General features: G+C 41.2%; 1 protein-coding gene across 4 annotated transcripts in view; it reads right to left on the bottom strand.

The window, feature by feature from the left end:
- PTPN13 (protein tyrosine phosphatase non-receptor type 13) overlaps positions 1 to 17,679 on the bottom strand; it is a 211,006-nt gene that overhangs the window by 77,864 nt on the left and 115,463 nt on the right. For all 4 annotated transcript variants that reach the window (XM_039539642.1, XM_039539644.1, XM_039539645.1 and 1 more), the window contains one exon: positions 6,418 to 6,981. In XM_039539642.1, coding sequence (XP_039395576.1) covers positions 6,418 to 6,981 — 564 coding nt within the window. The remainder of the gene's footprint in view (positions 1 to 6,417; positions 6,982 to 17,679) is intronic.

Here is a 17,679-nt window from a genome sequence, read left to right as displayed (position 1 = left end):
ATTGCTCTGAGATCACAAAAAGCAAGGTACAAACTGTAACACGCTAAAAGACGTCCTAACAGTTGAGAAACAGCAGACACACACGGACAGCGATTATGGACACTGTAAACATCTCCTTTCCACCTCCCCACTCTCTGCTAGCCTCTGTGCTGTTGAGGAGGACGAAAGTCTTGGGGGAGGAGAACATCAAGCTGGAGCAGAGAGAAACGATCCCATAGTTGGGACCCTCCTTCCAGATGATGTCACGGAATCCTCTCACACTGAGGATACCTCTCCAGGGGAGAGGAGAGGACCCCTTTTATTAGAGATGAGTAAGAACAATGGGAGATATAACTAGAAATACAGGGTTTGTAATGACTGGGAGAACCACATGCTGAAATGCCTGCTAGGGACAAAGACTGCGGCCCTTTTGAGACATTTAGACAGACTTACGTGCAGCGCTGTGGTTGTGGTTCATGTAGGCACCAATGATATAGGGAAAGTTAGGGGCTATATCCTGGAGGCCAAATTAAGCAGCTAGTAAGAGATTGAAGTTCAGGACCTCTATGGTAGCATTCTCTGAAATGCTTTCAGTTCCACACGCAGGGCCAGTTAGACAGACAGAGCTGTAGGGACTCAGTGAATGGATGAAATTGCAAAACTACTAATTGTGGTATGTAACCTATCACTTAAATCAGCCACTGTAACAGATGGGCTGTGGATAGCTAATATAACACCCATTTTTAAAAAAGGATCCAGTGACAATGCTGGCAATTACAGGCTGGTAAGCCTGACTTCAGTGCCAGGCAATTAGTTGAAACTACAATAAAGAACAGAATTATCAGACACACAGATGAAGACGATATGTTGGGGGTAGAGTCAAAATGGCTTTTTTTAAAGGGAAATCATGCCTCACCAATCTATGAAAATTATTTGAGGGGGTCAATAAACATGTGGATAAGGGCGATCCAGTGGATATATATTTGAACTTTTATAAAGCCTTTGACGAGGTCCCTCACCAAAAGCTCTTAAGCAAATAGGCAGTCATGGGATAAGATGGAAGATCCTCTTATGTACCAGTAACTGGTTAAAAGACAGGAGACAAAGTGTGGGAATAAATGGTCAGTTTTCACAATGGAGAGAGATAAATAGTGGAGTCTCCCAAGGATCCGAACTGGGACAAGTGCTTTCAATATATTCACAAACAATCTGAAAAAAAGGGGTAAACGGTGAGATGGCAAAGTTTGTAGATGATACAAAACTACTCAAGATAGTTAAGTCCAAAGCTGACTGTGAAGAGTTACAAAAGGAATCTCACAGAATTGGGTATCAAAATGGCAGATGAAACTCTATACTGATAAGTATAGAAGTAATGCACATTGGAAAACATAATTCCAACTATACATACAAAATGATGGGGTCTAAATTAGCTGTCACCATTCAAGAAAGAGATCTTGGAATCATTGTGAATAGTTCTCTGTAAACATCTCCTCGATGTACAGTGGCAGTCCAAAGAGTGAACAGAATGTTAGGAACCATTAGGAAAGGGATAGATAATAAGACAGAAAATATTATAATGCCACTATGTACAAATCCATGGTACACCCACACCTTGAATACTGTGTGTTTTTAGTGTTCATAATTGGATCGCGTACACTTGAATTCAGAGACGATGTCCCCCCTACCAATCTTCTAGCTAAGCACTTTGACAATCAACAACTATCTAAATTTTCATTAGAATAGAGAAGTGAAATGACCTTATATCTGAGCTGAACATAATACTGCAAGTTAAGGAACTAAGCACCTCGCATGATTTATCCTTAACAAGTTTATAAAGTTAAACTTGAAACATTCTGTTTCAAAACCCAACTGCATAGTTTAATATAATGTAGCCTATGTGGTTTGCAGCTTTTTGCGAGCTGCTGTATTACAGTGCTGCTATAATTAAGGTTGTGTTAGCCTTTCCACTATAAACCCTATTTCTGAAGAGTTTGTAATTTGGTTGTCAAATGTGTTCTCAGTGAAAACTTTGAACACCAGATCCTATGCATGGGAACATTTAAAAAAAAAGCCCACATTCAACCCTTAAAGTTACATGAACAACACAAAAGTTTCTCAGCTTAACTCAAAATAAGATAGATTTAAAAGTAAGATGTGGCTTTTTGTCTTCTTAAATTTCCTTTGTGATGCAAAAAGAAAGTTATATTCAGCACACTTTAGTCTGCACTAAGATCTAATGCCTTTTTGTAATTTGAGAAAAAGAGGGGAAAAAAAAAGCAGAGATTTATTGACCTGCATATGTAGTAATGGGGATGAACTAAGGACAGCTGGGACCTTGAGTAAACACCATTTCAAATCCCACCCAAAACAGGTCTTGCAAATAGACATTTCTTCCCAGCCAGGCCCCTGTAATCACGTCTTCCTACAGCACTATAGTTCTACCTCAGGGGTCAGCAGCCTTTCAGAAGTGCTGTGCCCAGTCTTCATTCATTCACTCTAATTTAAGGTTTCGCGTGCCAGTAATACATTTTAATGTTTTTAGAAGGTCTCTTTCTATAAGTCTATAATATATAACTAAACTATTGTTGTATGTAAAGTAAATAAGGTTTTTAAAATGTTTAAGAAGCTTCATTTAAAATTAAATTAAAATGCAGAGCCCCCCGGGCAGGACCCAGGCAGGGTGAGTGCCAGTAAAAATCAGCTCACGTGCCGCCTTTGGCACGTGTGCTATAGGTTGCCTACCCCTGTTCTACCTCTTGGCCAGCATCAAGGACCTGTTCCTTCGTGCTAAATGCCCTCATTATTGAGATACTCTTTCCTCCCCATAACCTCTTCCTCTAAAGGCAGAACGTCATCATTTTCCAGCACCCCCTTCCCTCAGGTCACTCTGGGCCAGGTGTGAAGTTGTGATGATCTGGGAAGGAGAGAGGACACTGCACTCCCTTTCTCTAGATCCTCTCATGCTCTCGTCTTTCTGGGCAGTTCCTTCCTAAGCTGAGATCAGCCTCCTACCTGTCAGCTGTGTGATGTTCCATGGGAAAGAGTCAGACAGCCATGAGGTGTTGACCTAAACCATTGATATCTGCTTCCAAAGGATGGTAACACATTCTACGTGACGTGAGCTTCCCAGTGGATCAGTAGCTTCACCTATGCACTGCCACGGAACTACCTCAAAAAGCTGCACATGCATTTAGGCTCATGTACCCATTACAAGTGCACTTCAAAATACTACCACCATATTTGAAAGATGTAAAGCATCTGCCCAGCAAAGAGAGATTTCAAAAGTGGTTAACAATGGTAGTGTACTACATAACTTGCACACGATTACGTTCACCTCTTCAACAGAGTAAGCAAGTAAAAGACACTAATCCAGCACTCTCTCTCTCCAACCCCTAAACTCTTGTCATACACTTTAAGGGTCTAACCTATTTTAACAGGCAAGGTACTGTATGATATAGTAAGAAACGTGGAGAGTAAAAGAGGAACACAGGAAATGAAAAGAGGTAGACATAGTCCATATTTTATGAAATGTTTGCTTCATACAAAATAAGTCAGAAAGGAGTGTGTAACATTCAACAGACTTCTCATGCAAGTTATAAACACAGATGAAAACTCTAAAAACTCTTCACACTCCAACTTGATAAAAAATATTCCTCACCAAAAACCAATGGAGAGTAGGTCTTATTGAGAATTCATATTTAAAACAAGATTTTAATCCAGTCATTTGTGAATAACGGACATACACAAAACCAGAACAGTCTAAAAAAAATGAAAAGCCAGAGTATTGAAGACTTGTTTCTCAAAATGACTTCTCTAAAAATTCCACTACACCCAAAAGCAAAGCTCTCCTTTGGCCAAGGACTACATGTGATAAATCAATGCATACTGATGTTTCTTTCACAATTCTTTTTAAGGAGAATGTAAAACATGCATGTCACAAGTCAGGCCTTTGCTGGAAACTGTCTTACAACCTGTTCTATCAAATAGCGATTGCGAATTCATAATGATGGTAAATGAGTCATTAAATATTGTCTACACCCTCTCAAAGTAAATTTGTCATTCAACAGCATTGAATAGGAAGCCAGCATATCTGTTATCCCTAACTGCACTTTCAACCTTTCCTTACAGGAATCTAGTAGTTTCATACATTGGAATCATCTCAAAAGTTTTCAGGTCACCGACCTCCAAGGTTTTGTTCAGAATCACTAAACTGTCTGAACGGGAATGATAAATTCTTGCTCATCAGTTGGATTGTCTGTCTTTGGTTTTGTTGTTGTGCAAGATTAACATGCACAATGCAGAGAGCTCTTAAAGGGTGGACAATTTATTATTTTCTTTACAGGGAGTGGCCTGCTCTTTGGTCTCATAAACTGCATATGTTCAAAGATTGATAGTTAAATTAATTCATTTATTAGTCAGATTAGTGTAGTCTGGCTTTAAAAGTTTTCAAATAATATTGCCAGGGATAGTGACATTTCAAAATTAAGGGAGTGTGTTTAAAAGGAAAAAAGCTCTTTGTTTCAACATGACAAACCCAGAAAAATTAATGTAACTAGATGGCACAGCTTAGAAAGTACTGATGCTATTTATTTTATATACTATATATTTTTTCACTTTTCTAGACAGAAATAAGAGATGACACAGTCTCCTTAAATTAAGATCCTTAAATGACAAAAGCCTTCACTTACTACCTTAGTGTATGCATTTCTAGAGGGACAGAGTCTAATTCCAGGTACACAGTGGTTATCTTCAGGTATCTATTATCACCCACTTTCATTCTATTGCTTTCAAAATGTAGCATTTATCAAAGATGCTAACTTGATAGGAGGAGCGGGGCATTTCAAGCTTCCCCACACCATCCCTAACATGCCTCACCACTGACAGGCAAGAACCACCTCCAATGGTAAGAGGTCGTTTGATCTCTACGCCTTTCAATCCTAAATCTCTACTGAGATGCCCAGAAGAGGTGCCGATAAGCAATCTTTGTGATTTAAGCCACACTTCAGAAAGGCGCGTAACCATCTTGTCTAAATGGGGATGCGTTCCTGAAATAAGGCCTTAGACATGCCCACTAGAACCTGGACTGAAACAGCCATTTCACATAGGCAGTCTTACAGCAACCAGACCACAATGACTTTTCAACACTACAGACCCTCACAGTCTGAGTCAAACCAGTAACCTAGCAGTGAAATCTTTGTATCTACACCCCTACCCTAATATAACACAGTCCTCAGGAGCCAAAAAAAACCTCACTGCGTTATAGGTGAGGCCACGTTATATCAGGGTAGGGAGAGGAACCACTCCCCGCCCCAGCTCACCTCCGCTCTGCCTCCGCCTCCTCCCTGAGCACGCCGCTGCTGCTTCGCTTCTCCCTCCCTCCCAGGCTTTTGCCACACCAATCAACTGTTTGGCGTGGCAAGCCTGGGAGGGATGGGGGAGAAGTGGAGCTGCAGTGTGCTCGTGGGAGGAGGCGGAGCGGAGGTGAGCTGGGGTGGGGGGGCCCCAGGGAGGGCCACAGCAAGTAACGGGCGGGCCCAGAGGAACCGCTCTTGGTAACATGAATTCGGATATAACGCGGTAAAGCAGCCCTGTCCCCCGGAGAGCTGCTTTACTGCGTTATATCCAAATTCGCGTTATAACAGGGTAGAAGGGTATCTAGCTCTGAATATCAAATAAACATAGCTATTCTGTCTTGTGCATTAGGTGATTTTACAAGCTATTCCGCAAAGCATGCGGCCAATTCAAGGTCAGAATTTGTCCCTTACTATTACTATTTGTCCCTTACTTACATAACTAAACCCATGAAAACACCAGCAAGTTTTTAAAACAAAATATTGCAGACACACCTGTGGGGTTTCACATACAGATGATTTGATGAATGTCTACAGAGCTGATAAAAGGAAATGTTTTTCATATAAATGCTCAGTTAGCCCATGGGTCTCAGTGCCACTCAATACCATTGAGCCAACCTCTTAGCAAGATTCAAAAAAGGTTAACAAGATCATCCGACGTTATTAATACACAACCAACCAATCAACCAAGAAGGCTAGAAGAGATGTAATCCCTTCTGCTTCTGGGTATAAACCAACTTCTCATTATTGGGAGTTAGGAAGAAGCTTTCTCTGGAGGAAAGTTACTCCATCATTGTCTACTACAGGGCTTTCTGCAATTTCATCTGAAGCATCTGTTGTGGGATAATGTCAAACAGGATACTCGCCTAAATGGGCGACTGGTCTGATCCAGTATAGCAGTAGCTCTATCCCTACTTCCGCACTGGCAGCAGCCATTCTAATTGCTTTGTCATTTACTTAAAAACTGAAGAAAAGCAAAATCTCACCTCCTCCAAGAGATGCTATAGAGATATTAACTTAATCAAATGGAGGAAGCCTCTGCATAAAGTAACCCCCTCACCAACAAAATGTAGAAAACCCCACTCACCTTCTACATTCATGGCTTCCCTCAGAGCCTGCAATTTCTTCTGTCTCTCTCTGATCCTGTCAAAGGCACACGATATTGCTACAGAGGTTGAAGACTCTGGCACCGGGCGCACTTGTTCCAGTTTTTGAGGGCCGAAGACATCCAGTGCTATGCTTCCATCTGAATATCTTGCTTCCTTGTTCCTAGTGGTAGTTGAAGTCCGCACTGTAACTGTCTCATAGCGATTGCTGTGTCTGTGGGACTCTGCAGAATGGTCTGTCTCCGTTGCTTTGTTAGCTGTACACAGCAAGTCTGTGGAGGAAGCCCAAACCTTCCGTTTAGGAGCACTGTCTGCGCCAACATTACTTTTTTCCCCCAAGTCATCAGTTCTACACCGATAAGTACAGCAAGCATCTTCACGTCCAGAGTAGTAATCTGAGGCTATGCTTTGGAAAAAATCTTCCTCGCCTTTTTCTCCTCTGATGGACAGGACCCCCATAGATTTACTAAGCCCTTTGTTCAGCATGGCCTGTTGAGAGAATTGAGCCTTGTGTACCTCTGATGCATCACTCGTTAAACTTCGTCCTGGAATTAGAAGAATCCATCATGTATGTACTGTCGGTTCAGGCACTGGAGTGCAACAAAAGTTATTGACTTTGTAAGTTATACACTATTTAAAAATGCAGCTTTTGGTTTATCGTGCAAATGTTGAAAAAATACTTTAAAGGATTCCTCACTGAATAACCCAAAACTATGCTTATGTTATCAGATACTTTCCAACATTCATTTTCTTTGTTTCTAAAATATCCAAGGGTGAATTCCTGGCTTAGTGGAGGTGGGTAACTAATAATATTTTAAAACATACAGAGTGAAATACATATTTTAACAGTTTTCTCCCATCACCAAATGATCTTTTGAAAATAATCTGAAAAACTCCTGAAAATATCAGAGCTATAGTTTACATAATTCCCGCACCGTGCTCTAAAGGCACAATCCACATTTTTATTGCTTTCTGACAAGTCTAGGTTTGTTCTACTGATTACCTGGAAACACTACAGTATTGGCTGCAGTAGGAGATGATTATGTAACTTGGAATTTAAAAAATCCTGGATCTTACAGTAATTACTATTCTTGGATGATGTTAGAGACTCTTGAGTTAACTTTCTGAACTTAAGATAGGCACTTTGATAGAGTTTTCAAGAATAGAGTAATTGTATGAGCTTTTATGCTTTACGTTAAGGTAGCATTTCAGGCAAGTAGGCTATTTTGAAATTACTTACAAATAATACTATCAAATGGAAGAATGCTAAACTTTACTTAACCTCAATATCACCCCATTAGCACTGAAAACTCTCAGTGCAAGTAGAGGTTTTTGTCATGAAACTTTCTGGAAACTATGGGCCCAATTTCACATACCCCTACTACCAGGAGAAATACCTACAACCATAAAACCATAAACTACTCACCGATGCAAGCATTTTGTTAAATAACGCAGGGCCTGATCTTACAAACTACATGTTTGTGTGTATTTAAGTGCACGGCTACACTAGAGTTTACAGTGGCACAGCTGCAGAAGCTTCTCCCACCAACACAGTGCTGTCCACATTAATGCTTATGATTTATTCACCCCCCGAGTAACATAAATTATGCCGACTTGAGCTGTAATGTAGACAAAGTCTAAAAGCATCAAATGGCACTTGCTTAAAACTACTGTGTAAAGATTTAAAAATTACTAATATTCAAGAGGTAAAACTACTAATTACTAATATTCAAGAGGATCAGATGATGTCCAGCTACTGTTACTCCTCTGTTCTGTACATCTTGATACAGAAACATTTGAAAACTTTCAGTACAAAGTTATGGAAATTTGAACAAAAAAACCGACTGTGTATTCCTAACAGAGTAGTTTAGTCCCATGTATATTACAACTCCAGAAATATACTGCTAAAAACTAGGAGGAGGATGTCTACCTGAGGTGTATGAACATTATACATGTTGATTTTCACCCCATGATAGCATCTGTGCTCGGAAAAAACAGATTGAAAACAGTCTCTGGCATGTAGCCAAGTCAATCCTTCTGCCAACCCAGCTAGAGATATAGTAGTGCACATTGTCTCTCAGAGCGAACTTTTAACAATATCCCAGATGAGATATTAGCCTATATTTCTCCCGTCTGAGTCAGCCTTGAAGTCCTCTTCATAAAAGAAAACAATCCTAGAGCTCAAAGTAATTTGCTGCACTGAACCTTCTATTGTGAAAGATAGTTCTGGAATCTGAACTGCTGCCCTTTATGAGAGAGTTGATCAACCCTCATCAAGAGCCACACTTGTGCATTAGGCTCCTGCTGAGCTTCCAGTGAGTCTATTATTTTTTTATTGTATTTTACTGAGTGCTCTAAGAGTTTCTACAAACACTTTGGAGCTCACTGATTTGCACCCCTAAGCTTTGACTGTCTACTCTTTTCTTGTTACCATTTTGGCCTGAATAAGACCTGGCATGATAAAATAAGCATTTCTTATCCTTGCAAAGTCATTTTTAATATTGCATTCCTTTATGCAGTATGTCCTAACTTATCAAAATACAAGATGTGGAGAAAATGTCGATTCTTGTGAGGTTTCAAGGACTCAGTGAAACCCTCCATGGTTTACTCAATGTCCAAGCAGAAAGTCATATTAAAATGCAAGGCTTTGTCAAAGGGATAAAAACATTCCCAAACTGACTGTTACACAACCAGGTCAACATTCCAAAATTAGGGTTAAAGCCCTAAGCCTCAATTAAAAAAATTAAATAACCCATGGCTGGCCACCATCTTCCATGGGGCATCTGTTGATGATCTGTGCCACTGATTACCCAGCGCTACCCCTGCCTAGCTCAAATGTTCAATGGCTGTCTGTTAGCCAGTTTGCACATAAACAGCCTTCAAATGGTCATAGGCCACAATGCCACCACAAGTGAGTCTGCTGCTGCCAATAGCCCTTTCTCCCCACCCCGCATTGTATGCAAACGTGGTTTAGGAAAGGGTGTAAATACTGCAGCAGATGCAAACGGGTGGGTGCACTTTGGCAACACGTCAGCTCATAAACATTAGAAATGTATTTCAATATTTTCACTATTTATTTAAGATTCTTGGGGGGGGGGGGAGACATCAAAGTGAAATCACCCACTTTACCATCCCCACCCCCAAAGTTTCAATTCTAAAAGTAAGATTTTTATCTGGAAAAATTGCTTTTGCATTGCTTTACCTTATTATTTTACTTTCCAAATCAGACTTCCTAAACTGAATTTAAATGCATGCAGTAAATCTAGCGAAAGAATAATGATGTTAAAGGAAAATGAGGAATGCCTCTCCCACCCCACCACCAAAAAAAGGATGGCTATGACACCCATGTAACACTTTGACTATATTTCAGGACAACTTGTGAACCATATAGGCCCAATTCAAGAAAGTATCCCTGCTCAAGAATGCTTTCCTGAACTGAGGCCATAATAGCGAACACTGAGTCCAAGCATATTATAACCACCAGTTCGGTTCCCACACAGCAGCAAGCATGTCTATTGTACATTGACGGAGCGTGCAGTAAGGGACCATGACGTGTAGAAATATAGGAATGAGAAAACTTCAGGGGGAGGAGCAGGGCATCAACCTCAAGCATTGATTGTCTATTTTAGGGAGTAGATGCTAGAATACTCCCTACAATAGACTCCCTGGCAAGCCCTACTAGAGGCTCTGATTATACCAAAGGCTCAGCAATGAGGAGACTAACTCCTGACCTCCGCATGTGGGGATGTTTCCCATTCCTTAACTCCCATGACACTTGATCTTTCCTGGAAAGGAGGAGCTACTGCCCTAATCAATATCTCATCATCAGGGACTGGGAGAGTGCTCAAGGCTGCAGCATTGCCACTCATTTGGTAATTATATGGACAGGAGAGGAGAGGAGCTGTCTTGACAGAAAGCAGTGCATGAAGTGGATGCCTGATAGATGCCCATTTCCACACTGCTATTCCATTCTGCTGATTGGGATGCTTAGAAAACCATTTTTAAACAGTTCACACATTGACTTTTGCTGCCCGTGTTCGCCTTTAACATATGACCAAAGGGCAATCAGTGCTGGCCTTAGCATTTAGGCATTAGGCTACAAAACAGTTTCACTCCAATCTCCTGTGATTACATCACAAAGTACAGGATGGGGCTGAGGATTTTTGGGAAGGTTGTGTAAATGTTTCTTTGCATCCCCAAAAATCTTCAGTCTGCCACCAGGTCACCCTGTTGCTGAGGAATGGAGAACCACCAGCTTACATTGAAGTCTGTACTGTAACACTGAGGCGGGGAAGGTAAAGGAACAGCTCTTCATCTAAACTGGGATTTTTTTGCACTTTGGTTGAATTTTAAGTATTTTTTTCCCCTTTTCCTACATTTCACTGTGGATCACAGAATAAACAGCAATATTATTGTAACACAAGTGCTCAAAATATCACCCCTTTCCTCACAAGCTCACAGCTGTAGAAACATAATAAAGTTAAAAAAATCACTGCTCTTGCTCATTCCCTCCCTAGATGTCTTTATTCCTTTTTACTTCCTCCTGTTCCGCAGCTCATTCTACATTATTTTTCTCCCTGCTATTCTCTCTTTCTCTAAAATGCAGCATCTTCCTTTCCCAGTCTTTTTTCTTCCCAATTCGTATTCATACTCTTCTCTCCACCTCCTTGTTCTCCCCTATATTTTCTCTTCCTCCTTAATCTCATCTTTTGTTCCTCATTCCATCATTCTCACCTGGTCTCCTCACACTGTATCTTTAAGGTCTTCCCTGCCACATGCACACTCTAATTCCAAATGAGCACTGACTGAACTAGTATATAATTCTTTTCAAGCAGCTGTTCAATAGTCATCACTACTGTGATGTAGTTATTAACCCCATTTTACAGATGGGAAAATTAGGTGACTTGGCCAAAGCCACAGAGGGATTCCAAACCAAGATGAGAATGCACTTGCTTAGGTCTGTAGACAATGCTGACCCTTACATATGACTGTGACTTTCTAATCCTCTACAGAAATGCTATTTTGAAACTACTTATATCAAGACTCCTTAGAGGGCCATAGCAGATCTGTCTCATGCAGATTTATAGCCACAGATCCATTTCTCCAGCTAATCAATTGGTAGGCTGTGTATTGTAGCACGGAGGCTAGTATTGCCATTAAAAAAATAAAACTTTTCCCTCCATTCAGTTTAAGTCAGCACTATTTGATCTGGTTTAACATGGCCTTTATCCTGGTGATTTGATCACTCTAGCTGTAGGAGAAAGTTTATTTATTTATTTGTACACTCTTGGTTTTTAACTGTGTGCATGATCACTTTAAAATACTGGAAAGATTATGAGGGAAAGCCACATATGAGAATTAAATAACCAACACAGAGAAGAAAGGGAATTTGGCTGGATAAGGCCAGGATTGTGCACTTTTGTGCCACTGAAGTAGAGAGTGACAAATGACATGCTTACTGTGAACTTCTTAGTCTAAATCTAAATTATTAAAGGGAAATGGAAGATGGATGGCCTGGTGGTTACATTTGTGGATTGGGACTCTGGAAACCTGGTTTCAGTTTCCTGACCTGCCACTGACATTTTGTGTGACCTTGGGCAAGTTATTTAGTTGCTCTCTGCCTCAGTTTCCCATTCATAAATTGGAAGGATAGTACTCCCCCACCTCACAGGGGTATTGCAGGGACAGTGAATAATTGTGAGGCATTGAGATACTATACTGTTGACCATATAAGTACATATGATAGACAGCTCGGCCTTTCCCCCAAATTACCCTTGGAAGACTCAGATGCCAGGGATGGGGGGGGAGAAGCAGCAGGATGTAGCCTCTCTTATTGCCTTTAGCACAGAGATTAGGCCACTCACCTGGGAGGTGAGAGACCAAGGTTCAATTTCCCTCTCTGCCTGATGTGAAGAAGGGATTTGAACTTAGGTCTCCCACATGCTAGGTGAATACCCTAACCTAGGATACACAACCGTTTGCTTTCCCTGTCCCAGTGACTATTAGGTCATTATGAATGACAATGAATCGTCATTGAGCTAGGAACAAAGAGTGAGGTTGACTCTGTAACTCCCCTGCATGATAGCCACATTTGCAAATTTGCGTGGTACAATTACTACCAAAGGGCCAAATTCTGCCATCTTTACTCACGCTAAGTAGAACATCGCTCTCCAAGTAGTCTCACTGATTTCCCTCTGAGCACGAACGCCAGACTCTGTCCCTAAACAAGCTCCATCTATTAGTTTGCCTCTAGCAGTGCATTAACAGGGTAGTGTAGGCAATTGATCAGATGTTATGCAACTGTGGATGCTGTCAATGCAGTTTATCTGACAGTTCTAGAATGCAGGCTATATTTATTCTCATTGAGAGAATATAGTTCAAGCCTTTTAAAACACTTTCCCCTATCTTTTTTTTTTCTGGCCAATATAAAATATAGTTTCCTATTCAGGCATACGATTACATCTTCTGTCTATATATAGCTATCAGTGTGGGACTGGCAGCTCTGTAAAGAGGAAGTGATTACACTAAAGTTTAAAAAGATCTCCCAGACCAGCTATCACTGCAGGATGCAAACAGAAAAATCCTTATCACAAAACAAAGCAGCTAGTCTCTCAAATGAGAGGGGGAGGCTCATAAAAGAAGTTGGATTTACAATCCCTTAGGGCAGACTGGGAGCCAGAATGGAGATAACAGAGCCAGAAGTGGCCTGGGGGTTGCTTGCTAGAAACACCCCTTTCCGTACCCCTCCCCTTTTTTTCCTTTTTTTGTTGAGAAATCCCAAGTAACAGATTAAAGTTACTGCATTCCTTGTAAAGAATATGAGCTGGGAGAAATTACCCTTTGAAGAGCTGAGAGTAAAAAGTGGCAAGAATGCAAACGTTTTAGCCCTGCACATGTCATTTTTCACTAGAACAGATGTTATGAAGGAAGCAAAGAACTCCAGGATTTTGGGTAGCTGAGAAATTTATTCTGCTGACACTTCACCAAGCAGCATTTTGCCTTTGTAACCTCTCTTGCCCTCTCAGTATCTCTTCTACGTGCTCTTCTCGGACTAATGCCTAAATGGTCACATCACTTCCCTCTTGATATCCAAGGACACCAAAAGCTGATGAAGGTCACTCACACAGCTGGTCGATTGCAGCACCAAGTCACTTTACATCTCTGCCATTATTTCCCCTCTTGCCTTTTGTCTGCCTTCTCTATTTAGGTTGTAAAATCTTCAGGGAAGGAACCATCTCTTACTATGTGTTTGCATAACAGTACCCAGGAGCTCAAAGCACCACTGTGACACAAATAAGAAAAAATGGCCTGGATTTCAAATCCTTTACTGGCTTGCTATTTGTTTTGCAAGACTCATGAAGATATTCTCCACCTACACATTTCCGTTTTTTTAATGCTGAAAAAAAAGATGACAGTGCCAGATACTAACTTTCCAAATAAACTACTTTGCCATACTTACTGTTATGTGAAAAACAACAAACTTGGGTTTAGGAGGAAACAGTTTAGAATGAATTATGCCAGTTGAAATATGTGGGGGACGCCAATTAATTTGATTTCTTTGCAGACTGATTGCTGCCTTTTCTTCTCAATAAAAGAACTAAAGCAGGTTATTAAAGAAATCTCCTTGCCTCCCTAACAAACAGGCACAACTATACATTACAAACTTCTGCTGTCAGTTTTTGCTGAGTGGCTAAATTAAAGAAAAAATATTCAGGAGACCACTAATTAAGCACTACAGTTTTCATATAGAAATGTCATCTCATTTGTTCCTTTGATGTTTTAAACACTTTAATGATCACCTTTAGAATGCATCTGCTATTTTTACAGCTTGTAATTATAGCATGCAAATTAAATGGAGAGTGTCGACACCTAAGATTTCATCCAGGACTGCTGAATCATTTCCTGCCCTACTTTAATACATTCAGATGAATACAACACACACAAAGATAAGGCTGCTCACTTTGAGGAGTCCCTTACAAATGATTCCTCATTTTATACAGTGGGCACATATTCTCTTAGGGTAGTCAGAGGTTGAGAGTTTGCTGGATAGCCCACCCCCACTTAACATTCAGTCTTAACAATCCTATGATTTTAGCACCCTAAACACATCAAAGGTAAGTCGGAGAAATTTGTGGATGGGAAGAAAAAGCAAGAAACAAACTGAGGAAGCATCTTTAAAGGGAGAAAGATAGTCCTCCCAGAGACACTTTTCCTCCTCCCTCTTGCTCTTACAGCCTAGTGATAAAAGTTCGAACACAGTGGATAAATAGATGAGGACAATGACCAAGATTTCCATAACAATCAGAGCTCAACAAATAGGACCTGATTTAAATAACTGAGTGGGTGGGCTCCTGAGTGTGCATGAAGCCCCAGTAACTACAGATGGTTCCACAAAATCAGGTTGCATTTTTTTGTTTCTTGGTGGCTGAACAGACAGCCAAGAAATAGGTCCATGGCATGAATACTCATGGTTTTGAGTATAAAACTCACTAGCTGCAAATATTTCCCAATATTTACTTGAAGTTTTTTTCTGCCACTTTCCCTGCCAAGAAATTCATTCACTAGGATATTCATATTAATGGACAGGGAATCCAAAAGAGGAGCAAAGACAAATCAGGTAAAGTGAATTCAATTGTTTATTGGAATGAATATTCACATTTCTAAAAAAAATAGCAACCGTTTTTTGTTTTGTTTTTAAAGGGGTAACAAGGTAGGAAAAGAAAATGCTAAAAACATTCTGTGCATTTTAGGAGTGTAAAAATATTTGATTTATACAACTGAAGTGGAAAATATGTTGAGATATTTCCCCAGCATTAGTTATTATGCTATGGCAACTGGGATTTGAACTGAGGAAACTAGCTTGTGAACTGATCAAAAGGCCAATGGTTTTCACAGATTTTGCAGAAAGATCTGGAAATTACATGACAAATGTCACTAGGAGTGGATGGGTCACTATAAAAAACTAATTCCCCCCTGCTGATACTCCCATCTTCTTCTCAACTGTTTGAAATGGGCCACCTTGTTTACATTGGCCTCATTAGCACTACAAAAGTGATTTCCACTCCAACTGTTAAGAATAGAACCACTTCCACCTTAATTGAATTGGCTCATTAGCAGTGACCCTTCCACTTGGTAAGGCAACTCCCATCTTTTCATATGTTGTGTATTTATACATCCCTACTGCATGTTCCACTCCATGCATCTGATGAAGTGGGTTTTAGCTCATGAAAGCTTATGCCCAAATACATTTGTTAGTCTCTAAGGAGCCACAAGGACTCCTCCTTGTTTTTGTCAATCTAAGCATATTTCTCAATTCAGCACATCAATTTACTACTTCATAAATTCAGTCTTTGGAAACAGAAATTAGTTATTTGTGCATAACAACACTTCAGCATTCTCAAGCTGATAGTGTAAACTTCGTGACACATCTATATTATATATTAGTTCCATGTGTGACACATTTTCCTAATGACTTTCACACTGGCAATTCAGTCTCAAGTCCACACAAATGATAAACTGTATAATATAAAGAGGAGATAGGACAACGTTGTCCTTTATTTACTTTTCAATAGCACATTTGTATGTTGGCTTTCTACCCGAGGTTCCTCGTTCCAGGCCTATCATTAATGTAATTGGTACTAAATTCAAGTTCTTGCTTTGCCAGAGGCTAGAAGCTCTGCCCTTAAGGGAAGCTGAGCTACACGGATATTGACAGAATTAGTACCAATGATAGGAACATAGCTATAAAAATAGAAATATCAAAGGTGTAAATTCTCTGGAGTCTACTGCAGTCTGGTTGTCACTCAGTAACTTACAGATGCTCCCCGGGTTCCGCAAGACCCAATTTACTCAAATTCGCACTTACAGAAAAAGTTCCATAAGCCAGAAATAGGATTTTTGAGTTGTGGAAATTTTTGCATAACGTACAGGTATACGTTTCCAACTTACGCAAAATTTGAGTTACGCAAGGCTTTCCGGAATGGAATGATTGCGTAAGTCAGGGGGCATCTGTATTGTATAATCATCTCTCTTCACTCCTTGCTAGTTTTTAAATGGTTTACAAAGCTGAAATGCCAAATTGGAACTGAGAATTATTCTCATTCAGGGTTACTATCCTGATTCTGTACTCCCCAGGAACTGAATACAGTGGGAATCAGGTACAGCAGCTACCAAAGAGGAGGAGAACCTGTAAATTGGAAGGTGGTGTTGAGAGCAAGATGTCTTGAGGAACAGAACTGAAAGCTAGCACGAGGAGGTGAAGGACTGGGAGAAGATGCTGGGAATCAGGAGGGCATGCATCTTAGGCAGAAGAAAAGGCTTAGGATTTGAACACAGTGTGCACCAGACGGGAAAACCAGCTCGGGAGCAGGACAAGCAGCCAACAGAGGGAGAAAATAAAGGAATCTGGGTTTGTCTCTTAAAAGACAGGGAAGGAGAAAGGACTCAATGTAGTAAGAGCACAGTTATTTTGTTTTTGACGTCTGAGGGAATTGTGTGCCAAAAAATTAAAAATTATGAACACACTATTTTTAAATTCTGCAAATTTTGTCAATAAATAAATGTGGCTCCAGCCTGGCAGTGGGGATCACAGGCCCTGACTGCATTTGAGGTGGGAGGTCACCCTAAACCCTCACCTTCCTTGGTACAGGAACTCGGCAGTGAGGCTGCACCTGACCCTGACAGTGCAAGGGCTGGGCCTGCCCCAGAAACACCCCGGGGCCCTGCCTCTCTGTGCCAGGCGCACCAGGTATGGGTGGGCAGGCTCAGCCCAGCAGGAGCCAAGTGTAGAGAAGCTTAGTGGGGGGAGATCCAGGTGTGGGGTGAGAGGTTTCTGTGTGGGGCAATCTGGGCGTGGGCCGCTCAGTGGGAGATCTGGATGCACAGGGGCTTGCTGGGGGGTTCCGGGTGCAGGGGTAATGGGATTCAGCAGGGGATCCAGGTGAAGGTGGTTGGGGCTCAGCGGGAGGGGTCTGGGTGTGGGGGGCTTAATAGGGCAGGTCCAGCTGGGGGAGTGGGGCTTGATGGGTGGGGGTCCACGTGCAGCTGGTTGGGGATCAGTGGGGTCTGGTGTGAGGGGCTCGTCAGAGTGGTCCAGGTGGGGGGAGGTGGGGCTTGTCAGGGTGAGGGTTCAATGGGCCTGATTAAGAGAGGAGCCCAAGCTGCTGCTGAGGGGATGCCAAATGCTGAGCTCCTGCTTCCCCTATCCTCTTCTTCTCCATCCCCTTCTCCTCGCTCCCACATTC

This window comes from Mauremys reevesii, linkage group 5 (assembly GCF_016161935.1).
Source record: "Mauremys reevesii isolate NIE-2019 linkage group 5, ASM1616193v1, whole genome shotgun sequence".
Lineage (NCBI taxonomy): Eukaryota > Metazoa > Chordata > Testudines > Geoemydidae > Mauremys > Mauremys reevesii.
This window is presented reverse-complemented; position numbering and strand designations above follow the sequence as displayed.